The sequence below is a fragment of the Wyeomyia smithii genome, chromosome 1 (genome assembly GCF_029784165.1).
Source record: "Wyeomyia smithii strain HCP4-BCI-WySm-NY-G18 chromosome 1, ASM2978416v1, whole genome shotgun sequence".
Taxonomy (NCBI): domain Eukaryota; kingdom Metazoa; phylum Arthropoda; class Insecta; order Diptera; family Culicidae; genus Wyeomyia; species Wyeomyia smithii.
In genome coordinates, this window is record NC_073694.1 from 164,464,048 (window position 1) to 164,488,936 (window position 24,889).

Sequence of the window (24,889 nt, forward strand, 5' to 3'; positions counted from 1 at the left end):
TACTGCGATTTCACACGCGCTGTGTTGTTTTAGCGATGCATATGTGTTTGAGGATAAAGAAATTTATCTCTTTCATCGACTTTATGCCATGGATCGGCTCAGATCAAATAATTTCAACATTTTCTCGGCCAATATCATTTTTTACACTAACATGATTTTCATTGAGATATTATTGAAGCGAGTGACACTCAATACCAGTTTCAACTTGAGAGAATGAAATTGTTGTTGTGTCATTTTCGTTTTGTGGTTCGAAATTTCGCAGCTTGCTGTTTCGAAAGAACCTATCGAAATGGTTTCTGATATTTTCCAGAGCAAAAAATAATTTTTATTTAAAAAAAAATTTGTTTGTTCAAGACTAGCAGACATAACATCCTATATTTAAAAAAATAACACTTACTAAATAACAAAAATAACTAACTGATAATCAATATCAACTCTTTCCTAGAGCATTCAACCCGTATGACCCGAGACGAAACTTTTCTTTTGAAAATGGTCGTTCTCAGCACTGGCGCGGTCGATTTGGAAGAAAATATTATTCAAGGGGAATTGCTGCTCTAAGTTTTGGTAAAGGTACTCTCTGGACCTCTTTTCGTTTCCGTTAAACGCAAATATGTCTGTGAAAACAATACTTTATCAAACAGATTGGGCAAATGCTGGAAATTTTCATACGTATCGTTTTGTTCCATGTAGCAAATCATGTCAGGTGGATGAAATATGTTAAATAAGAGTGAATTTTGTAGTTTCTGAATTATTCAGGTACAATACTACGTATTTTCAAAAATGAAAATCGAAAATATAGGCATTCTTCAAGTTTTAAGGTCTACATTATTGGAATAAGGTTTCCTGAATCCATACACTATGAAATATTTATTCTAGCATGCATAGATTTTGAGAAAATAAATTTTTCGATAAAACTCGTAGGTACTTTAGTAAATTAAAACTCATTTTTCTCAAAATCTGTGCATGCTAAAATAAATATTTCATCGTTTATGTATTCGAAAAACCTTATTCTAAAAATGTAGAACTGAAAACTTGAAGGACGACTACGTTTTTTGAAATATTCAGGTACTGGGGAATAATAAAATGCATCATTAAAACCGTGAAGGTGTTAAATTAATGTTACATTTTTACCACAATTGATTATTATTTTGTTAACTATACAGAAGGTTTGTGAATCTCCGATTAAAAATCACTGTGATTGGAATTCCTCCCAATGTGTTATCTTTCGTTTGGCTCAGATTTTGACAGTTTGTCTGGCTCATAACATTCGCTTCGCCTATCTCCCCCTCTAAGTATTGCTAGTATATACTAGCGCTAATGCCATAAGTGGCGGCTTCAGGAAACAGTCACCGTGACACCCCTCTGAATATTACCTACATACAAAAATTCCACAACATTTTTACAACCACATGAAAGGTTAGCATAAATTTGTGCCCATTAAAGCAACTTTGCAAAAGAGTAATATCAATTTTCGACAAGCAATGTTCGGCTTAGAAAGGGTCTTTGAATAATATACAGCTTTCCTGTTGGTGATAGGTTCATCTTTTCTGATTGCCCATTTCTGCCAGTGACGACAGAGCACAGAGGTCCTGTTAACATTCCGTACCAACGTTTTCTATCGGCGGGTTGCGTTTCGTCAGACTGTAATGGAAAGAAAACAACCACATTCATTACTCAGGAGGCGCATCATTTGTGCTTTATATGAAACATCCTTCGCCAGTAGGGATGACCTCGATTCAGCCTCCGTGGTACTCGGGGGAGTCGTCGCCGTCTCATTGCCCGTTGTCTCACGATTAATTTATTCCGTTTCGCATGCTGTTGCTGAGTTGGGTTGAGCGCTTGTAACAGGAGGTCTCTCAAACAACCTGACGTCTCCTTGTCTCCATTCTGCATAGTAAGTGCTGGCGGCCACTGTTGCGTATACATATTTACTACCGGATCTTGAGAATCTCTCAAGATAGGCACAGTAGCTAAGAGCCTCTTGACGAATAAACGCGACATGGATGAGTAGTAATCATATTGTGTGAAGTTGTCGTCCTTCCCTGGAGGCGAGAGTGAGAGGATGGGTATTAATCTCAGTTGTAGAGAAGTGCAACCAAGGCCGCAGTCGCTGAGGGGAGAGGGTGATATTTTTCTATGTGCATAGTATTCTATGTGGTATAGTGGGCAAAACAACTAAAAATAGACGGCCGGTAGGCACTTGACGGCCGTAAAGGACTCTTTTTATGTCGCTCAACCAGCGCTTGTAGATGGTACTCTGACGAACATAATTCAATCAACTTTTTATCATCTCCGTCATCGTTGAGAGTCGGCAAGTTACCTCAAGCAATAGATGGAAAGTGGGAGTTCAGCAAACAAAGTATGTCCCGGTACCTATTATGGGAAGTATTTTCCTAGTCATTGCATTGTTCGTCTATTAGGCACCAGACAGCCACCGGACATTGACAAGTCAGGTCATTTTATTACTTTATTCGAGTTGATCAGAATTCTGTCTCGGAGATACCTTAAGCACATAAACGTAATTTTATTCTGGATAACAATAAAATGTGGTACCAAGTAACAGTCAACAATAACAAAAAAAAAATCGTAGTTGTTCTCTTTATTGAGCTCACGCCAATATAAATAATGGCAAAAAGATGATAGAAATGTCATAATTTAGGTGTATTTATTTCAACTTGGAATTATGTTCCTTCGAGATGCAGCTATCGAACATGGAATCATTCGAGATGTTTCTCCCTTCTTTGGTTCGTGACAGTTCGTGACTTTTGTGGTTCCACCTTGCGAGGTTCTGTTTTGTATTATTTTACCTTCCACTTCTCGTGACTGGACACTTTTCGTTATGTTTTCCTTACCCTGAATTTTGTGATTCTACCTTTTTGCCCTAACGTGATTCTACTCTTCATTTAAAATTGAAGAGTGCTTTTTCGTGATTCAACCATTTTTGATTCTGCACATTCATCAATCTACCCTCAGAGTTGGGGGGACGCAAACAACAAGTTTGTTCTCCAGCATTTCTAAAATAAGATAACATAAATGTAGCAGCTATTTTTGGTCACAACTTTTAGCTGTCGTGCACCAGAGATGATCGCATCCTGCCATTTCAGCTTTATCTCAGTCGAAAAGGAAAAGAAAATTTTGTTTTTCGTGGTCGTGTCTACGAAAAAAAAAACGATCGCAAGTGGTAACTCTTTCTCTACGGGCAGTGACGAGTTAGATGTTCGCTTTAAGACTAGCTTCAGCAGAATCGCTAATAACGCACGATTCGCGAATCTCTAAATGTTTGCAACTGAACTTGTTTCTACTTGAGACGAAGCTACAGAAAAAAGTCTGCAGCAATGAAATACGAAATGTGATTAACCTGTACATATTTAATCATATCGTTGACATTTACGAGACAGGTTGCGAATGGTTTTCTTTCCCTTTTTATTTTCCTTCCTGATAGCGCGAGTGGAAATGTTGCATGCAAAAGAGATAAATGGTTTCTATGATTTTCATGGCACATTCAGCAATAACAACGAAACTATAATTAGACTTGAGTTCCATCCTCTTATACGAATGACTATCAACATTCGCTAAGCCAAAACAAACTAATTTTCTCAAAACCGTAAGTGGGAATTGATACTACTATTTCAATCATGACACCAGAAGAGGGCCAGTATCATAAACAATTCTACAATGTAATTGTCAAGGAGTTCAATTGACTGGAGGGTGATGATGCCACTCACCACACATAAATTAACACGAGCTCGACTTGCCCTGCCTTGTCTTGGCTGGTCTCATCTGCCATAAGTTGTCGTCCAATCCGTTACAAAACAGTGTCACGATGTGCTTTATTATCAGCTTCCACGATCAATTACACTTCTACTGTGCCGCCGCAGACATCGGCTGGTATTAGTGGCTTGCAATTGAGTGTGCCGCGTTCAACAGTGTCATCTCGCAATCTCGCACCGGAGATGGCCCCTCGATGGCATCAACAAGCGGTAATTATTGGTTCACTTTGATCCCGGTATCGAGTGACCGCACCACGCGACGACACCCGATAACGGTAATTGGCCACCGCGGTGATGTAAAGTTGAAGATATAAACATATCTGTTAGTTCTATTTGGTGGCACTAAATTGAGATCTGTGAAAACACCTGTTCGAATTTTTTTTTTTTTCAAAGAGAAAACAAATTTCGCATTAGAGCAAAACCATTTCAAATGACCTGTAAATACGCGAAAAATTAATCGACCATTTTTGATTTTAATGAAACTTTGCACATGTATTTGGCTTAGCAAACTGAGCATTTTTCACAGATGGAGAGATTTTTTACACCCATGAGTTACATTCTAAAAGGGCGTATGCCTTTTGGCATAGGTTTTATTCGAAGCATTGTAGCCCAGAAACCGTTGATTGTATAGAAAAACTGTCTGAGAATGAGTTGTAGGGAATTAAAAATGCATCATGAAAAAATATACACTGTACAAAAAAATTTTTTTTGACCAGAATATACAACTCAATAGGGGTTAATTAATTGAATAGTCTCTTTGCTTCAGATGACGTTTACCTCTGTAGCCGGCACCGCGGTTTCACTGACTGCCGTATTCAAAACAAGAATGAAATTTGATTGTTTTGAGGCTGTCTTTTATATCAAGTTGCACTAAGATATCTTGGCTACGAAGAGGCTATAGACAAGGGCAAATAGTGCATTCCCCATCTATGATATCACAGTTCAAATAACAATTTTCTGCATTTTACGATAGCGTAGATAATTTTACACAGGATTGCTACAATTAGTAAGACTTGCGCGAAAAATTATGTGATTCAGGCTCAATAGCTCAGAAATTCTTCAGATAAACTTTGAGGTTAATTGTGTTTGTCATTGCCATTTATTGACAACTGAATAATTTTTTTTCAACATGGCAAATTTATTTTAATTTAGTGTTGAATGATTTACAGTGATAATTGAATTCTACATGAGGTGATTTATTAGCAATTACACTACCCAAGTAACACACAAAACATGTTAGAAAATAATTCACAATGACAGTGGTCATATAAGAATACTATAAGCGCATTTAAAAACATGTGTTGTTATATTCTTGTTCTCGAGATGTTATTTCATAGCATAAGTGTATTTAATATATTATCGAATATAAACTGCTGCTGCTTATCTGTAACTTGTGTTTATGATGTTATCAAAACAGTACAGAAAGCAACTTAAAATACAACATTTGTGAGAAGATGTTTTTCATCAGTAATTCAACCACATTTCGAACACAAACTTATTTTTTCCTGGTTTTGGAGATGTTTTTCAATAACATGAGTTGAACAAACAACAACTATGACACAAATAACACTTGTCTTAAAGTTGTCCTCCAGATGTTTTCACTATGTATTAGGAAAACTGTGTATGAAATGCCCAGCCGAGCAGCCGCGCGCGTTCAATATTATACGCCTAAAAACAATACTACGTACCTGTAAAGTACTTTTCCTATTATTGGTATTCGAAAAACCACGTAAAACTACTTGATCGAATTGTTGAAATTATTCAAACCATTTTAATTAAACCTATTCGAGATGGGTCAAAATGCGCCATGAAAAGGTAAACAAAACGCTTACAGTGCAACCAATATCTTTCTTATTTTTGTTACCGTGTATCTAACAACGTTTTCTAGTTTTAAATTCTTTTATGTCTAGATAGCGTTGAAGCTATGCGAACATTACGATTACTACGCAAGTAAGAAAGAGATGCCAGATAGTTGTTTACGAACTAAGCCCATGCGGTGGTGGGGTAAATTGACTCTTCACAATGAAATAAAACAGTGAACATTCTGTAATGCATAATCTATTTTCCACTGATTGACAAACAGAAAACGATATCCAATGAATGGCGCATAATTTTTTCAGAAAAAAAACATAATGTTTCACCATGAAATTTTATGCGCACGTAAAACTTTGTATTACAAGCATCAAATGATTGATTTATTATTGTTTCTTATTTGATTATTCGAAACGCCATTATCACTAATTTTTTTGCATTATTGTTCCTGATATAAATCAGTGTCGTTCTGCGATAATTTTTATTTTGATTAGTTGGCAATTACAACTTAAAAATAACCTATTTTCAACGTATTTCTACCGTATTGGTACTCGAGATGTATTTTACAGCTTCGGTCTAACAAGTTGGCTTGCTTTTATTATGTTTTATAATACTTCATAAAGTACCAGTACTTGTTCTAGAGCCTTTAATTTTTGCGCTTTTCTGGTGATAGAGATGTCATGGAAAAGGTAATGTCAACTGAGATCTATAACTGCAGGTTGTATTAGAGGAGTTATCTCAACTGCTCTATAACAACGTGTGTTACTTGGGACCCGTCATAAGTTTGGAATCGCTTTACTGAGTATTGAAACACCCAATTTGAATATTGCAACACCTCCCGAAAAGTTTAACATCACCTGGAATAGGCGGATATCTCGTATTTTTGACAACCTAGAAAGTTGCGGTGTTTAGCAAACTTGTTCAGGAGGCTGAAGGCTTCTGCATGGTAGACAATTCAATACTGAATTACCCCGGTATGCGGCGCTAGGGTGCATGCAGTTTTTCATGTTTAGACTTATTATTAGACTTATCGCGTGATCATTACTACCCACAAAGTTGCGGTGTTCGGCTTGTGCCACCAGGTCTGGTCAAGCATATCGAAATACAGTATAACGCCGCATGTGTGTTCCAAACTATTCCATCGATTCTATTTTCATTACAATTCAGTGAAATATGAAATGCTCTCTGTGGTGTTCAAATCCTTCAACATCGGATTAGAGGCATGTTCTGCAACTGTTTGCAGTCGAGGTAATCAATTCAGTCGCAATATCGTCAATTATTCCCATTGTAAAACGGGTTGTGAATGTTTGTGATCAAACTGTAAACATACCAACACATGCTACATGTTGCAACCTCCTCAAATGAAAGCTTTCCTTATTATTAACACACACAAGCTTACGTATAGTATGAAGTGATCAAACTGTCAACACTCAAATTGGTTAAACTTCGTCATGTGTAAACAATCAGTGCTTATAGAATCGCTTAAACAAAAAGGGTTACTGTGTTACTGAATATTGCAACTATCTAAACAGAGTTTAAGATAGAGTAAAACACTAAAAACTTTATGCACACTAGCAGCACATTGAAGAAAAATTTCGAACTAAACTGTTAGCCAGCCAGAAACTCTTGATCTTTTGAGTAATTTTGCTGAAAATCGCAACTTTCTAAATGATGGGATTATTGAGCTAAACTTAATTCGAAACGCTCAAAACTACATGCACACTAGCGCTGTATTGATGCTGAATTCTACACTATACTGTCCGTCAATTACAAGCCCTTGACCTCCTGAGTAACTTTGCTGAAAATCGCAACTCTCTAAATGGCGGGAATATTGAGCTAAATAACGTTCAAAACACTCGAAACTACATGCACACTTACGCGACGTTGCGGCTGGATTCCGTACTATACTGTCTGCCAATCACAAGCCCTTAACCTCCTGAGCAAATTTGCTGAAGACCACAACTATCTAGGTTTCCAGAGTCGAAAAATAGAGGGACCCGTCGGGATGCGGTATATTTTCCAAATCTGTATCATATTTCCAGTTCGCTTATTTTTCGCTCTCTCTACTTTACATACTGTCTGCTTAATGAATTTGCGTGTTAACGGGGAGAAGCCGTTGTTGAAAATAGAGATTTAGTTCGAAAAATCAGATTACAATTTTCTGCATTTGGACAATTTTCCAATCGAATGCAAAAATGACAAAAATCGAATGGAAACTGACTGGGTTTAAAACGTTTGAAATTGGACAATTTTTGTGACGCTCTCGATGTTTCGGTTTTGAAATTGGATCCTTATATTGAAATTGGTTCCCTGTAATTGTTGCCGTAAGACGTATTCTACATCAAAAACATTAAATTTCATTTTAAAAAATAAGAGTTGAATTTTTTTTAAGAAACTTGACGTTAATACGCAACTTTCAAAAAAGACCAGGATGGAGAAAAAGAAAATAATTTTTTTATAGTAGATTTTTTTTTTTTATAAAAATTCTAATTCAATCATTTTTTAAAATATTTATATTCTGATGATTTTAAAAGATGCAGAGAGTCATTTTGAATCAAAAAGCTCTTGATAGTTAACATTCTAAAGGCATCGGTTTCCGAGTTATTTCTAATTTAAGCTTGAAAAATTATAATTATTCAGGAAAATACACGTTTTTCTTAATGTGTCCGTGGTTCTCCGGCAAAAACCATACGTTCATTGGAATGCTTGATCAAAAATATACAATTCTTTAACAACAAGACGATTGGATAAACAACTCAAGCGCTGTACTCTCCTCTCGGCGGGCTGTGTTGCAGTCTTGTGCCGCGTGTCGTTGACAGTTGCATAAAACCTCCGCAATTCATTCTGATCCATTCTTTCTTGCACTTCTGAATCAGCTATCACACTTTCTTCGTGCTGCCTTATCTGCTTGCGATGGATTCGTTTCTCTCTCATCCTTGCTATCATGTACCGTTTTCTGGTTAGTCGGGTACCAGACATTAGCTTTCGGCTTCTGGCAGCATTTTTCTCGTCCGTCACTCGCTGGCATTCCTCATCAAACCCGCCATTTCGTTGGCGTCGATGAGCAGTACCTATCACCTCTTGCGCTATTTTAGTCACAGTTCCATGGATAGACTCTCATAAACTGTTGCTGTTGCCAATTACGTTGATTTCTCTTTTCCTCTCATCTACAGTTTCAGCTGATAAGCGTGGGATATTGAAACGCATCGTTCTGTTGTTTCTTGAACACGTGACGCGTTGATAGAGTTACAAAATAATGAGCTGAGTCGATGTTTGGTCCGCTGAAGGACCTCACATCCATAACGTCCGAGAAATGTCGACCATCAACCAGCACGTGATCTATCTGGGAGCAAGTGTTACCACTCGGGTATTGCCAGGTGTGTTTGCGGATATTTTTGCGTGCGAAGTAGATACTGCTGATTGCCATTCCCCTAGCAACGGCGAAGGTCACAAGCCGCAGACCATTGTCATTGGTGACGGAGTCTTTGCGCGTTTGTGTCTCCGTTGACAATCTTCACATCTTGTTTTGGGCACTCTCCGTAGGCGTTATCTAGGCTCTCATAGAACTCGTCCTTCATGTCATCGGGTTTATCATTCGTAGACGCATAGATGCTGATCAGGCAATTCCAATCATTGTCCTTATTTCGATGCCGGATATGTTGCCGTGAAATCATTCAGTTTACTCTACTTTTGCCTTTCGTGGTTGGTTTCAGTTCCGGTATTCCACCTAACCAAGGTTGAGCTACCTACATCATGCTAGAGGGGCTGCCATCTCGGTGCTGGCACGATGCAGCATCTCCGCTTACTTTTTGCGTGATGACTACGGTCATAATCATCGCAATCATAGTTCTTTGTCAGGGATTTGAATCTGTAGCTCTGGTTTTTAATAGTTTCAAGTTCGTTCGGACATGCTTCGTTCGGATATTGCATTGGGCAAATCTCTCTTGAAATGACATCGATCTTATTTCGCTTATGAAGTGCGAGCATTCAAGTTTAAGAAATTGACAGCATTATTTAAAGTTATTGCTGAGTTTTAATTTCATGACAATTTCAGTAGTACCTACTTGAATAGCCTCGTACATTGAGTTACAGTACAACAAAATGGATATTAGCTGTAGTATGAATTGTTTCGGGTAGTTCATCTTCTCAAAAGTGGGACTACTTAAATCACAACTGGCTGACTTTTCAGCACCATACATGACAGGCTTTTTGTTTTTCGATTTTGAAATTTCACCTGAAACGATACTACTAGTACTATGTAGTTACTTTTCAACACATATATGCTCTTAGATAATAATTGGATGTTATAATAAGCCTCACAAAGTAAGGCAAGCATTCACCGTTTAAGCAAATTCAACACAGTTTCAAGTTTCTCTCGTGCACAGAAACAGTTTTCAAATGGGCCAATTTAGTACTTGATCGAAAACACATTTTCTCGCATGTGCACAAAATCACTGTTTAGTATGACTCATTTAATTACAGGAATTAAATGACATTCATGAACAAATGACTATCAGTTCATCTTCATTAGACTAGCCCCACAGGCACACACTGTGTGGACCCGGCATTCAGCAGCAGTAAGCCGGAAGCACTATTTTATCTCTCGTATGCTCATTACCAAGTGCTAATAACTTCACACCAGACCTAGGGAGGGTCCACTTGTTTTGTTGCACAACAAACAATAGAGGTTCGTTACATCTACCTTAAGCCCTGAACATCCGTTAAAAATCACAACAACACGATTGATGTGATGACATTCGTTCGATCTTGGTAAAATGCTATGATTCACCGACGACTGTTTTCTATCTTCCCCCTAAAAATGTTCAGCCCGACCTGGCTGAAGGCTGAGCTGCTCAGGAGTTTCGTATTGCCTTTCAGCGGCGTTGTAAATAATTACATTCGTCGGTCGGCCTACCGCTGGAGCTATTTTTAACCTCTTATAATGGATGAAAATCGATAGTCGACTGACGTCCTGCAGCAAACTATCTTCGCTATTATGAATGAGGAAAATTAGGAACCCAGTCGAAAGGGCGGATCCGTGTGGTTTTCTGCAGCGCGAAACGAGTGGAAGACTAGTACCTAACCCGGCAGACACAATTCAGCGTTCGTACGAAGCTGCAGAGCTATGAAAGGTTAATGTATCTTCGTACGCTTAACGTAAACCAGCTTTCCTAAATGGCAACGAAATTGAACGTTCGATTCGCTTTGAGCACTACGAATGCCAAGCTGTGTATGCTTGCCTGTACTGCGAGGTGTTTGATGTCTTTATCGCACCCATTCATTAGCTTTTGACCATAAACATCAAACACTCAACTGGCAATCATAAACAAATTAGCCTGTTTTAATTAGTTTGCTCGGCAAATAAATTACAACAGTGGAAAGCAGGCAACCAAGCCACCAGCAGCAGATGAGCGCCGGCATGTGCATGTGCAAGATACGGCCCCATATCAGCCTTGGAATGTTTCCAAATACCAGACGTATTGATAGTGACCTAGATTTTCACCAGCTTTCCTAAAATTTCGACACCCAGCTTGTTTCTCCTAGTCCTGTCATGTGAGTAATTTGCCAACACCTCAGGGGAGGAAGGAAAAATAATACTTATGAGAGGCTGTGTAAATACTTCAACAATCGCCACCAACTGTTTCCGAAAATCTTTTGACGTGGGACACGTCTTTGTTTACTATACTGGGATGCATTCTGTAAAATTGGAAATGAAACGGGCAAATGTTGCGTCAGATTTCAAACGCTAATAACAGCATAACCACATGATGGATAACAATAACCAATATGTTGTTGGATAGATAAAATGTATAACAATTTTGTAATGTGTTAATTATCACTCTAATTTCATTGCTAAGCGGTAAAATTGATAATAATTTCAATAACAAATTTGCGCGAATAATGAACCAATTACATGCGAGCATTCCTAGCACAGACGACGTGAATGGACACCATCCGTTCCCTGTGATATTCCCTGTATCAATTTCGAAATAAAAATTGACAGAGTCTCCCCGTCCCAATAGGTCAATTTATTTTTGCTTCCATGAGCTTAGACTAATATGATGTCTCGAAGGTAAAAGTTTTCCTAAAAGTTTGAAACAATACCCATCCTTAAACAATCTCTAAACCTGCGTGTTAGGTACTGTTGAACCCAATAAAAACTGATGTCTTGAAAGAAAACATGCCAGTAAAAGCAACAGTACCAGTGGAGTATAGAACCGCAGGTCTCTCGTCGTCTATGATTGCATTGGTACTCTTCTATTCGTACTGCAGCAGTACTATTCGTATTGCAGTGGTACACTTTTGTTCGTACATTTCTATTCGTATGCAATTGAGGAAAAACTACAATGCTGCTGTTGATGGTGATTGAAAGTTTATTTCATAAATATGATTGCCATGAATTACTCAACAAGAATTGTTAATTTTTGCAACGGATATTTTTTAAATTTTATCTTCGATATTCACTAAATACTCGTGATTTTTTGCTGGAACTTGTTAGGAATTTTGTTCAAAATATTTTCTTATGTTTTCCAGTTGATGAACCTTTGTAAGGGCTTCCATATTATTTTGAAAGTAATATCCATACTATAGATTTGATTTAGTTAGAGTTAAATAAGACAAAACCATTCATTATGATAACGTAAGCATTATTGGATTTGGTTTTTGAGGATATAGAGATAATTCTGACTTTGACGCATTATGAGAAATTCTTGGTGCTTCTTCAACAAGTACGATATGCTTGTGCCTTGTTAAATACATATTTTTTTGCAAAAAAAAAAATACTAAAGGCATAATATCGCCAAATATAAATGATATTTCTTCGAGTGTTTTTGAATATATTCCAAAAATTGATTTCCAGGGGAGGCTGAAAATAAACACATTGATTCTGTCTGCAGACTCTGTATATTTTGTAACAAAAAATCCCCTAATTACAGTGTTTAGTCCCACGTCACCATTTCATACAACCCTTGGGCTGTATACCTTGTAGTATTTTTTTTTCATCTTTAGTTTATTTGACACGGCACAAATACAATTCAATGTTTAACGGCGCCAATTATATCTGGTAGCTTACTTTCTAAAGTATCTTAATAACTAAAAGCAAATTTTTTATCCTCGCTGCCGACCACGAGCTGAAACTAAATCTTACTTAAAGCTAGAATATTTTGCATTAAAAGCACAGGTTTGCTGTTTGAAGGTTTTCATTGCCATAGGTAAGCAGCATATTAAATTTGTTCCGCTGCTGGGCCAAGATATTACAGACTGGCATATTGGGTTGTTTCCATCGGGCCTTGAGAGTATCGTGCGGGTCTGATTGCTGTTTCCGGATCCGGGGTCTTAACGTGTTCTTGTCGTTTGGTTGGATGTAGGCGGAAGGGGATAGGACTAAACTGGGGCGTGGATTGATTTCAGGAAAACGTATATAAGGGACATGTAGGATAGGTCACGGCTCGCCAAGACATCACGAACAGAAACAGCCGGCTGCCTACCTTCGGCCTGCAGGGAAGCTATTAATCTAGACCTGGCGTCACGGTGTACAAGGCATGACCAAACAACGTGCTCTATGTCGTGATAACCTTCATCACAGGCACAGATACCACTCTCCCCGAGCCCAACACGACGGAGATGCGCGTCAAATCTATAGTGATTGGATAAGCCGGGACATCACGCAAATGAAATCCCGACCTACGTCCAACCCCTTGAACCACGGGTTCGTCGATACCTTGGGGATTATGGAATGTAACCACCTACCCAGTTTCCCCTTGGTCCATAAATTTTGCCAACTGGTGATCGTATTCTGACGTACAAATGCGAAAAACTCATTAAAGGCAATTGGTCTTTCATAAATATCACCGTTTGTTGCGCCCACCTTAGCCAAAGAGTCCGCTTTCTCATTACCCGGTATCGAGCAGTGAGAAGGGACCCACGCTAAGGTAATCTGAGTAGATTTTTCGGATAAAGCACTCAGATGTTCCCGTATTTTCCCCAGAAAATACGGAGAGTGCTTAACATCTTTCATCGATCGGAGAGCCTCAATGGAACTGAGACTGTCCGTAAAGATGAAATAATGGTCCGTGGGCATTTTTTCGATAATCCCTAGGGTGTACTGAATTGCAGCTAATTCTGCGACGTAAACAGAAGCAGGATTATCGAGCTTATGGGAGACGGTTAAATTGTTATTGAAGATACCGAAGCCAGTGGACCCATCAAGAAGTGATCCGTCAGTGTAGTACATATTGTCGCAGTTGATGTTTCGATATTTATTGGAAAAAAATTTAGGGATCTGCTGCACGCGTAAATGATCCGGGACTCCACGAGTTTCTTCTATCATGGAGGTATCGAAAAACACATTAGAATCAGAAGTATTTGATAAGTCGACACGATTTGGAATATTCGAAGAAGGGTTAATATTTTGGGACATGTGATTGAAATACAATGTCATAAAACGGGTTTGAGAATTAAGTTCGATTAACCTTTAAAAATTTTCAATCACAGGACGGTTCAATACCTCACATTTGATTAGAATACGAGAAGACAGGCTCCAGAAGCGGTTTTTCAATGGTAGTACTCCAGCTAAGATCAACTCATCGTATGGGTCGATTGCATGCAACCCAAGGCGATACGCAAACAACGATATTGTATTCGCTCCAGTTTTATCAAATGTGTGTTTGCTGCGGAGCGGAAGCAGAAACACCCGTACTCAATAACAGACAGTATCGTTGTTTGGTAAAGCCTTATAAGGTCTCCTGGGTGGGCTCCCCACCATTGTCCGGTTATTGTACGAAGAAAATTCACTCTTTGTTGACATTTTTTCATCAGATACCTCACGTGACAACCCCAGGTGCCTTTAGAGTCGAACCAGACACCAAGATATTTGTGTACCAAAACCTGAGAAATCGTTTTACCCATTAATTGTGTTTGAAGCTGAGCAGGTTCATGCTTCCTAGAAAAAACTACTATCTCAGTCTTCTCCGGAGAGAATTCGATACCTAGCTGTAAAGCTCAAGCAGACAAATTGTCCAAGGTATCTTGCAATGGTCCTTGCAAATCGGCAGCTTTGGCTCCTGTAACAGAGATTACACTGTCGTCTGCAAGTTGTCTTATCGTGCATGAATTTGCCAGACATTCGTCGATGTCATTTACATAAAAGTTGTAAAGAAGGGGGCTTAAACATGAGCCCATGTAGCTAATGCGAAAAGTTGCCAAATCGCCGTGCGTAAAACGCATGTGCTTTTCGGACAACAAATTGTGCTAAAAATTGTTCAAAATTGGAGAAAATCCTTGTCGGTGAAGTTTACCCGAAAGAATGTCAATAGAAACGGAATCAAAAGCCCCCTTAATGTCCAAGAACGCAGACGCCATTTGTTCTTTGCGAGCATACGCCAGCTGAATATCTGTTGAAAGCAACGCAAGACAATCATTCGTCCCTTTGGCACGGCGGAAGCCAAATTGAGTATCTGATAGTAGACCATTTGATTCGACCCAATGGTCTAAACGACGGAGTATCATTTTTTCCATCAATTTCCGGATACAGGATAGCATTGCAATCGGCCTATAAGAGTTGTGATCAGAAGCTGGTTTCCCTGGTTTTTGGATGGCGATAACCTTCACTTGCCTCCAATCCTGCGGTACAATGTTTTGCTCCAGGAACTTATTGAACAAGTTCAACAAGCGCCTCTTGGCATTGCCGGGTAGATTCTTCAACAAGTTGAATTTGATTCTATCTAACCCAGGCGCGTTATTGTTACAGGACAGGAGGGCAACTGAAAATTCTGCCATCGTAAAAGGTGATTCTATCGCGTCGTGGCCCGGAGACGCATCGCGAACAATGTTTTGCTCAGGAACTGAGTCCGGACATACTTTCCTGGCAAAATCAAATATCCACCGACTTGAAGACTCCTCGCTTTCGTTGACCGTTACGCGATTCCGCATTCTTCGGGCTGTGTTCCAAAGAGTGCTCATCGATGTCTCCCTCGACGTCTCGTTCACGAACCGACGCCAATATCCGCGTTTCTTTGCTTTAGCCAAACTTTTAAGCTTGGTATTAAGCTCCGAATACCGTACATAGTCGCCAGGTATACCTCCCTTCTGGAAGGCCAAAAACGCGTCGGATCTTTGCGTGTAGACATCGGAGCACTCTTGGTCCCACCACGGAGTGGGAGGCCGTTCTTTGATCGTTACGCCGGGATATTTCTTCGTTTGGGCTTGCAACGCGGCGTCGAGAATCAAGCCCGCGAGGAGGTTGTATTCTTCAAGTGGTGGATGATGTTGAATCGACTCGACCGCTTTTAAAATCATTTCCTCGTATAACTTCCAATCGACATTCCGTGTGAGGTCATACGGAATGTCAATTGGTCGCATGCGAGTTGATCCGTTTGTAATTGAAATAAGAATAGGCAGATGGTCGCTACCGTGAGGATCGAGGATTACCTTCCATGTGCAATCCAACCGTAGCGACGTCGAACATAAGGAAAGATCCAAAGCGCTTGGGCGCGCTGGAGGTTTCGGGATACGTGTCATTTCACCGTTGTTTAAAATAGTCATGTCGAAGTCATCGCAAAGGTTATAGATTAAAGAGGAGCGGTTATCATTGTAAGGGAAACCCCAAGCCACACCATGAGAGTTGAAGTCTCCCAAAATGAAACGTGGTGAGGGAAGAAGTTCTATTAAATCAAAGAGCAGCCGTTGCCCAACCTGTGCTCTGGGAGGAATATATGTTGAGGCAATACAAAGCTCTTTACCTTGTATTGTCATTTGACATGCGACAACTTCGATGCCTGGAATCGAGGGGAGGCTAATACGATAGAAAGAATAGCACTTTTTAATCCCTGAAAGTACTCCTCCATATGGGGTGTCTCGATCAAGGCGAATAATTTTAAAGTCATGGAAGTTGAGAACAATATTTGAAGTAAGCCAAGTTTCACAAAGGGAAAATGCATCGCATTTGTTTTTATTTATCAAAACTTTAAACGAATCAATTTTTGGTAAAATACTACTACAATTCTACTGTAAGACAGAGATAGAATCCTTCATATTCGCAGTTGAATTAGGCATCGAAGGATACAATCGCTGCAAGGAGGGGCCATTGGGCAGTCAACTGCTCCAAAAATGATCTAACTGTTGGGAGGAATGCTGTAAGAAAAATTTTAATTGGATCGGGTACATTGAAATTTTCGAAAATCCAGTCCACAATGTCAGAAAATTTCACTAATCCAGAGTTTGTTTCATCAACTGGATGTGCAAAAGGAACAACTGGGGTTTTAGATGTTCCTGGCAGTGCTGGGAACTCCTTCTGGGACTTTAAATTTGCAAGCCCAGGAGGAGTTTGCTTCGGTTTTTCCGCAGCACTGTTTGGTTTGTTCGTACTTTTCATTACACTTTGTGAAATCTTAGGACCTTTACGGGGAAGTTTAGGAGAAGAAACATTTTTCCTCTTCCTAGACTCCCCAGGATTGGCATAAGATGTTCCCGCTGATGAATCGTCAGAATCGGTTTCATCAGAGGACAACAGATCAAAGGGGTTCGATGTTATGGTAGAAGTGGTCACGGTCTTCTTCAGCATCTCAGCATAAGAACGCTATGAACGCTCCTTAAGTGACCGCTTGATTTTATCTCCGCGCTGCATGTACACCGGGCATGTGGAGAGCTCATGCTGGTTTTCCCCACAGTGAATACATTTTTCAGCATTAACACTGCAAGAATCTTCCGCATAAGTCTCTTCACACTTGCTACATCGTGCCTTATTGCAGCAGTAGGCGGCTGTGTGGCCTAACTGCTTGCAATTGGTGCAATTCATAACACGGGGTACATACAATCGCACAGGCAGACGAACCCGATCGATCGAGACGTGGCTAGGGAGTGCAGATCCGGCAAACGTAACGCGAAACTAGTCTGACGGAGTGTAAACTTTTTTACCGCCGACGAGAGACATGGACTGCAATTGCTTACAATCCAAAATCTTCGCCTGTGTTTCGGTATTTTTGAAGCAACCGGTTTCGCTTTTTAGGATACACTCGACAGACAGACTCGAATCGGTTATGACACCGTCGATCTCCACGTCTCGTGCGGGTATGTAAACGCGATACTCGCGTGTGAAGAGCTCAGAGCAAGCGATAGCATTGGCCTGTGCCAGATCACTGACCACGACACGGAGCGTGTTAGGTCGGACCTTGGAAATTTCGGTCACGGCCTTGTACCCCTTCGTCAGGTCTTTAGAAATTTGCAGTATGTTTAAACGCTTTGAATTCACTCCTGCCTTTGGACGAAAATAAACAGTATAGCTGCCCTGTTGAGATCCGTCCGGGTAAAGCCTGGGGCGAGGGGGGACTGGAGAATGAACAGGGGAGGGGGTAACAGAAGGGTCAGGGTCAGGGGGGCTCGGGGATGGTGGCACGGGAGGCGAGGGATCTATATCCATCGCGCTAAATGTAGCGCACTAGCGCACTAGCGCCGACAAGAACACGTACCTATTTACTTCTTCCTTCCAGCAGTGGTTGTCCGATCGTTCGAAGCTGCACCCAAAGCAGCCAGCAGCACCAATACAGCCACCAGCAGTGAGCCGGGTGTGAGATCACTCAGCACAGCGACACGACTCAACTGTCAACTGATGGCCTTGAATTAGGAAGATCTATTCACTGTGCACAGATCAAAACAGCAGCTGGTATTTTGCACCAATACAGCCAAAGTTGCGAGCCGGGTACAGAACGTAGCGACACAACTCACAGTCTAGTTGGCCTTTAGCGCGAATAATACACTCTTTTGTTTGGCTATTCGTACACACGGACCGGATTGTAATAGAACGACCACTTTGCACGTCCGTTTCTGCCGAGTGTTCGACGCGGAATGACCGAAAATCTTTATTTATTCCCGTATAGTTCACCTGTTTTACAGAGCACACCTTTTTATCCGCTGCATCTCCTTACATGCCTTTTTCTGTTCAACCCACCTCTCGCTCTCTTTCCTCTTTTCATTCCTCTTACAGGGTGATTCTGTTTCCCGCTTTCTCATCTACAACACTGTTAATCCGTTTTACCTAAAACTCAGCTAGCTCATACCCTACACTCCCCTCCTTCTTTAAACGAGTTATTCAATAGGTTACAAAGTCTTTAAAATGCTTAGGTTCTACTTTTGTTCTTTTAGATGTACTTGCTCTCCGAAATCCGCCTGATGCTCCTTCTGGATTTCTATCCCCCTCTTCATGATGACGGTTACTTGCGAGGGCCAAACCCGGCTTCGGCGATTTCGCGTTTCCGGTAGGTTCAGCTCCATCGAGCTCCAAGCCCGACTCCGACGATGTTGCATCTTCAATGGGATCATTTCCGTTGGATTCTTCGCGGGGAAGTGCTTTCAAATGTGCCGCGTTTCTTCTGAATTCCTTTCCTGTTTTGGTTGAACGAATGGTAACATCAGCTCCGCTTCTCTGGACAACATCGAAAGTTTCAGGTGAGAAGTCGGCACACAACTTATTTCCCTTCCTGGTACGCTTCGCTAGAACGCGATCTCCCACTTGCAACCCACTTGGTTTAGCTCTGCGTTTCTTATCCGCATATAACCTCCCTCTCTCTTTTTCAATAGCGTCCCGTTCTCTAACGACGTCGTATTGCTCTGATGCCTTTGAAATACTTGGCAATTTAGTGCGTATGCGGCGCCCAAACATAAGCTCTGATGGGGGTTTCCCTGTGGTCGTATGATTGGCTGCGTGATACATCAGAAGATACTGCCTCAACTCTTTCCGCTAGTCCTTGTCCAATTCCTGGGCTCGCGAACCATCAACTCCTCGCATTCATCAAAGGCTTTTGGTGGAATAGTTGAAAGTCTTGAGATAACGTCCGCTATATTTAGCTTCCCCGAAATGTGCACGATCCTGTATTGAAACCCTTGCAGGCGTAGTACCCAGCGTTCGATTCGAGCACATGGACGTGACGTAGGTGAAAAAAGAAATGTAAGTGCTTTACAGTCCGTAAGAAGATTAAACTCCCTGTCGATCAGGTAAGTCTGGAACCTCTCGACACTCCACACCAGCGCGAGCGCCTCTTTTTCCGTTTGGCAGTATCGTCGTTCAGTATCCGTCAGAGATTTTGACGCAAAACAGATAGCTTTAGATTCCTTCATAGCATTAGTTTGAATTAGTACTGCTCCAAGCGCATGAGGACTCGCGTCAGCTAGGACCGCTGTTTCGTCCTCTAGTTTGAAGAGCCCTAGACAACTTGCCTTAGAAATTCTTTCCTAGATCTCATTGAAAGCTTGTTCTTCTCTTTCTCCCCATTGGAACCTTGAACTTTTTCGTATGAGGTTACGTAGAGGTTCGTCTAGAGTTGATAGGTTAGGCACAAATTTACCCATATAGTTAGCAAGCCCAAGAAAACTCCGGACTTCGCTATCGTTTTTCGGCCGTCGGAACGTAGTAATAGCATTCTGTTTTGCTGCTGACGGTAAGATGCCTTCTCGATTTGAGCATGAGCATGAGCATGAGCATGATTGACCGCCCGCGGTTGCTACTCCGTTATTGTCAGATCAGCTGTAATTACACAGAGAACCAAAAGATGATGCTTGGGACCAACATGCATCCTCAATGTGTAAAAACTGGTGACCTTAATCTTTATAATAGGCAATACCAGCGCCGGCCGCGTCCGAATGCAGGTCAAAGAAGGAATTGGTATAGGAAAATGTTGACGTGATACTCGCTTATTGGAAGCCGAGAACACCTCTGCACTTCCACGAGAAATCACTGGGATGTTGGAAAAAGGGCAAGGTACACAGCAGGGTTCGTTTTGGTAAACGATGCACTGGTTTCGAGTGTCGGGTTCTTTAGAACAAGTATCGCGCGAACAGGTTCATTATATCCGCCCCGGTATTCATAATGCGATTCGAACCTATCAAGTTTGACAATGTAACACCGCAACAATAAATCGTACGCAAGAGTACTGGACCTTTGATCAAATTGGAACAATTTCAAATGATATGATATCTCCTCGTAAGGTGATCCTCTTTACACCGAAATCAATTGCGCGTTGTTGACCTATCGACCTCATGAAGATATCGACGCGGAGTCTCTAGGCGTTCGGTCAACCGGACATTATCTTCCTAACAGATCAATCAACGACGTTTCTCGTTCACACTTTGTCTGCTCTAAAAAACGATAGGATCCCGCGAAAAACACACCTGAAAAACAGAATATAACAATGTTGCGCGCTTATTACGAAAACTAATCATGACTATTTTTCTTGCCAAACGTCGCGATCCTCTTCGTACTACGCACGCGATGTAGCCAATCAGCTATTTGTCAATCCCGAATACTTTCGAAGAAACGAATGCACGTCGGCCGAAGCGATTCTTAGGAAGGTATACATCGCGTTTACGTTAATCGCGATATTTATCGGCCGGACCGAATCTTCGGTTAAACAGTCACAGTGAGACATGAACAAGTATCTGGGTATACCCCTCGAAATCATTATATTCCGAAAACGTTCATTTAAGTAAAATTTTTCCGAGCCGAAAACGCGGTTTACATCGAAGCACTATGCAGGACCTCTCTATTTCCTCCTACCGATGCAGACACTCGGGGACACGACATTTCACGCCGATTCTCTCTTAGTTGTCGATGCGAATGTTGCCTATTAAATAGAAAAATTGGCAAAGTTTCATGCATACAAAGCCATACAAATAATTTAAAAATGCAAATTTCCATATTGACCAATATATAGTCTTAAGTTTGTTAACAAAATGCCGACCTAGTCCTGGTTGGAACATAGTATACAAAACATAAACAGCCCAAAAGCTAGAAAAATCGAAAAAGTGAAACATAAGATTACATGTATTATCACTGCACCATACTCCCAGCTTCCACAAACCACATCATTGCTCTCGAGGTGAGAACATGTTTGGCTGATAGAACCCTACTTGAAGCCTGACCGTGCAAAACCGCGGTAGATGACGGATTCGAGGTATACTATGTGTTATGTTGGCTCATTACTAAGTTGAGTTATTCATTACCTTATAATGGATGTGATGCACTTGGAAAGATTTAAAAATGGCAAAGCTTGGTGCATCTAAAACATTAAGTGCAAACATCCGGTGTAGATGTACATAATAATCAAAAGTCTTAAAATTATTTACAAGATAAACCAATCATGATTATTTCAGGCTGACTAAACAATCATCGAAAGTCAAACTCAACAGTCTCTTAAAAATCAATATTTGCTTAAAAACCTAAAAATCATGAAATGAAGCTTGACAAAATACTTAAACAACTATGTCTAAGTTTTAGTTATTTGAATCGTAAAAATATAATAACAACATAGGATTCCAGGAAACTAGCTTTTTTTTATTGAATAATTTTTAAATTTATTTAATTATTTCAGCCAAAGATATAAAAAATCTATTCAAGATCCGAAAACAAACCTCTCCTAGTTAAACAAAAAATGAGGCCGCTCAGGTAAAACTCCGCCAAAATAGCACATTTTTTTGTGTATTAACATAAACCATTAAATTTGCTCACAAAGTACTTTCTCCTTGTCCATCACCGCGATTCTATGTGCACGATGCCAGAATATAAACGCAAATTTGGTGCTTAAATACCAAACTAGTCATAATCAGGACATAGTATATAAATATATAAAACATCTGCTCAAAAGCTCGAAAAATCAAAAAAGCACAACTCCACAACACAACATTTCGACTTCGCCTGTTTCGTAAACTTAACAAACATTGAGCAACATATTAGGCATCCTACCAACAACTCAACTACCGCAGGCGATCAACACAGAGACCCATAATAATCGCCTGGTATTTATATTTGTAACATCAAGTTGTACGTAAAAAACCAGCTCTCCAATAATGTTTACACAAAATATCACCAACATCACCACCGATACTTATCTTCAAATTACCGCTTTTGCTTTGAACCGTGGAATCGATTCGCGCTGCGTCGCACGGACTAACATAAGGAGGATTAAACACCGGTAGGATCGTTACTACACACCAACATTTCACTAACACGACAATTTGCCGACTTACAACCGACCTCCACCGTTGCTGTTCGAGCTATTTGCACTATGCACCCTGGCAACGACAGGTTATAGTCCCGTAAACAGTTTCATTACCATTTTATGGCACCAACACAAGACAACATTAACACCAAACATAAACCAAAATTCCATATATTTTTGCCTTTTTTGCACAAACACTAATGCCTCTTCACTCAAAATTGGATAACTCAAAGAGGGGGAATTGAAAAATTGTTCCGATACGATAGACTTGACACCAAAAGCATAACACCAAAAGCAAACATTTTGACGAACAGACCATCATCCCGAAGCAAGCAGCGGTATTTTGTTTCAAGCACATATCACAACTACTACTTTAGCTGCTGCATGTTACTCCCTTCATTTGCTGGGGCTGGGGCTACGCGTCATGGCTACCACTTCTAAAAGACTATTTTCACTTAAAATTCTCACATTTCTGCAACTATTTTAAAAACACCTTGACACAAGATGCTGCAATATATTAGTTTTTATCACTTGCAGCCAATTTTTAATAATTCTCTTCAATTGACACACTCAAAACACTGTTAAAATATCCGCGATTGAAAAGCCCGACTTGAGTAGGCCGTGTTGCCATTCCCTCAACGGTAAGATGCCTTCTCGATTTATCCGGTAACCTAAAAAATCAAACTCAGTTGTCCGGAACACACATTTATGTTTGTTCAAGACCACACCCTTTTCCTCTAACTTGTCTAGTACCTGTTACCAAACAATTTTGGGAAAAAAAAACATTAAAAAAAACGCATTAGTTGAGCAGTAGAGTATTTATTGTATCATCAAAACAGAAATAAATTTATTTAAGATTTATACCTTTGTCAGACGTTCGTCATGTTCGTCAAGAGTGCTTCCCTCGACACCGACGTCGTCTAAATACCAATAGGTACCCTCGCAGTCAACCAAAATTTCATCCATAGTGCGCTGGAATATCTCCGGCGCCGAAACTAACCCAAAAGGAAGACGTTTGAACTGGTACAGTCCTCGATGCGAAATGAAGGTTGTGACACTTCTAGATTCTTCGTCCAGTTCTAGCGAGAAAAACGCGTCCTTGATATCCAACGTGCTCCATATGTTTCCTCTACCGATCTTTGCCAAAACGTCCTCGATAACCGGCATGGGATGGCGTTTGCTAATTACAGCCCGATTTACGCGACGAAGATCCACACACAACCGAATCTCGCCATTGGACTTCCTAGCCACTACCAGCGGAGAGACCCATGTTGCTGGGCCCTTCTTCGGTTCTATGATATCTCTTTCAAGAAGCTCATCCAGTTTCTTGTTAACTGCATTCTCTAACGGAATCGGAATTCGTCTTAGCGGTTGGAAAACGGGAACAATAGTGGGATCCATTCATTTGCAATCTTAGGAAACGCCGATGCTGCCACCGGTTCCTCGTGAACCTCATTTGCATCAATTCCGATCTTCAACACGCCGAGTTGCTTGGATGTCACATCACCCAGTATATTACGCTGACCTTTCTCGACAACGAAAAACTCCGCACTAACTGACCGCTTCGCTAAATCGATCATCGCTATGAATGATCCCAATATGTCTAGCGGCGAATCACTACCATACGCCCTCAGGACCTTGTCACTTCCTTTTCTACACCTCTGGACTGTAATACCTCTGGATTTCATCATTTCCCAAGTTCCAACGGTAATCAGATTAGCGTCAGATCCAGAATCAATCAGCATTTCGGTTGTGATTCCTCCTATTTTACACTCGACAAGGTTCGTCAGATTTCCAGTATGAAAAGTATAGTACACCTTCTGCTCGTTGTTGTTTTCGGATGGCTCGTTCTCAGTTGCAAACGTGGGCGGTTCGTGGGTTATTTCTCGGACTTGTTTCGACGTAACATGCTCCGTAAACTTCGATGGTCGCTTGCGGCATGTTTTCTCGAAATGACCAATAACTTGGCACCTATTGCATTTTTTCCCTTTCGCAGGACCACCGGGATCCTTAGAAATATGCCCGCTTTTACCACACGAATAACATACTACCCTTTGGTCTCGCTTAGTTCCTTTTGGAGCGAAATTATTTCCAAACCGCTTTACGATCCGCTCCTGCTTACGCTCAGTTCTGTTGCTTGCAAATTTATTAAATTTCCGTACTTCGAGTTCTCCGGAATCACCGTGAGAATACTTCCTGCTCATTTCCAACTACTGTGCTCTAACACTTTCCAAGGATTCACCCAGCGCTTCGATGTCAGACAGAGGTTGATCTTTCCTAATATCTTTCGACGAAGTTCGGCAGAAGTACAACCTTCTAGGA

At 40.6% G+C, this 24,889-nt stretch overlaps 2 protein-coding genes across 4 annotated transcripts in view; one reads left to right on the forward strand and one right to left on the reverse strand.

Annotated features, from left to right (window-relative positions):
* LOC129717658 (5-hydroxytryptamine receptor 1-like) overlaps positions 1-24,889 on the forward strand; it is a 171,395-nt gene that overhangs the window by 93,038 nt on the left and 53,468 nt on the right. The gene's annotated exons all lie outside the window — the stretch shown is intronic.
* On the reverse strand, positions 23,426-24,771 carry LOC129717328 (uncharacterized protein K02A2.6-like). The gene is made up of 2 exons (XM_055667197.1): positions 23,990-24,771; positions 23,426-23,930 (listed from the first exon to the last, which is right to left on the reverse strand). Exons 1-2 carry the CDS (start codon positions 24,769-24,771, stop codon positions 23,426-23,428), a joined length of 1,287 nt encoding a protein of 428 aa, XP_055523172.1.

Bases quoted from the DNA above. Each gene is read 5' to 3' on its own strand.
- LOC129717328 (XM_055667197.1), bottom strand. From the start codon at position 24,771: ATGAGCAGGAAGTATTCTCACGGTGATTCCGGAGAACTCGAAGTACGG. The intron at 23,931-23,989 runs GTTTCCTAAGAT...CCAACCGCTAAG, and splicing joins GAACCGGTGGCAGCATCGGC to ACGAATTCCGATTCCGTTAG.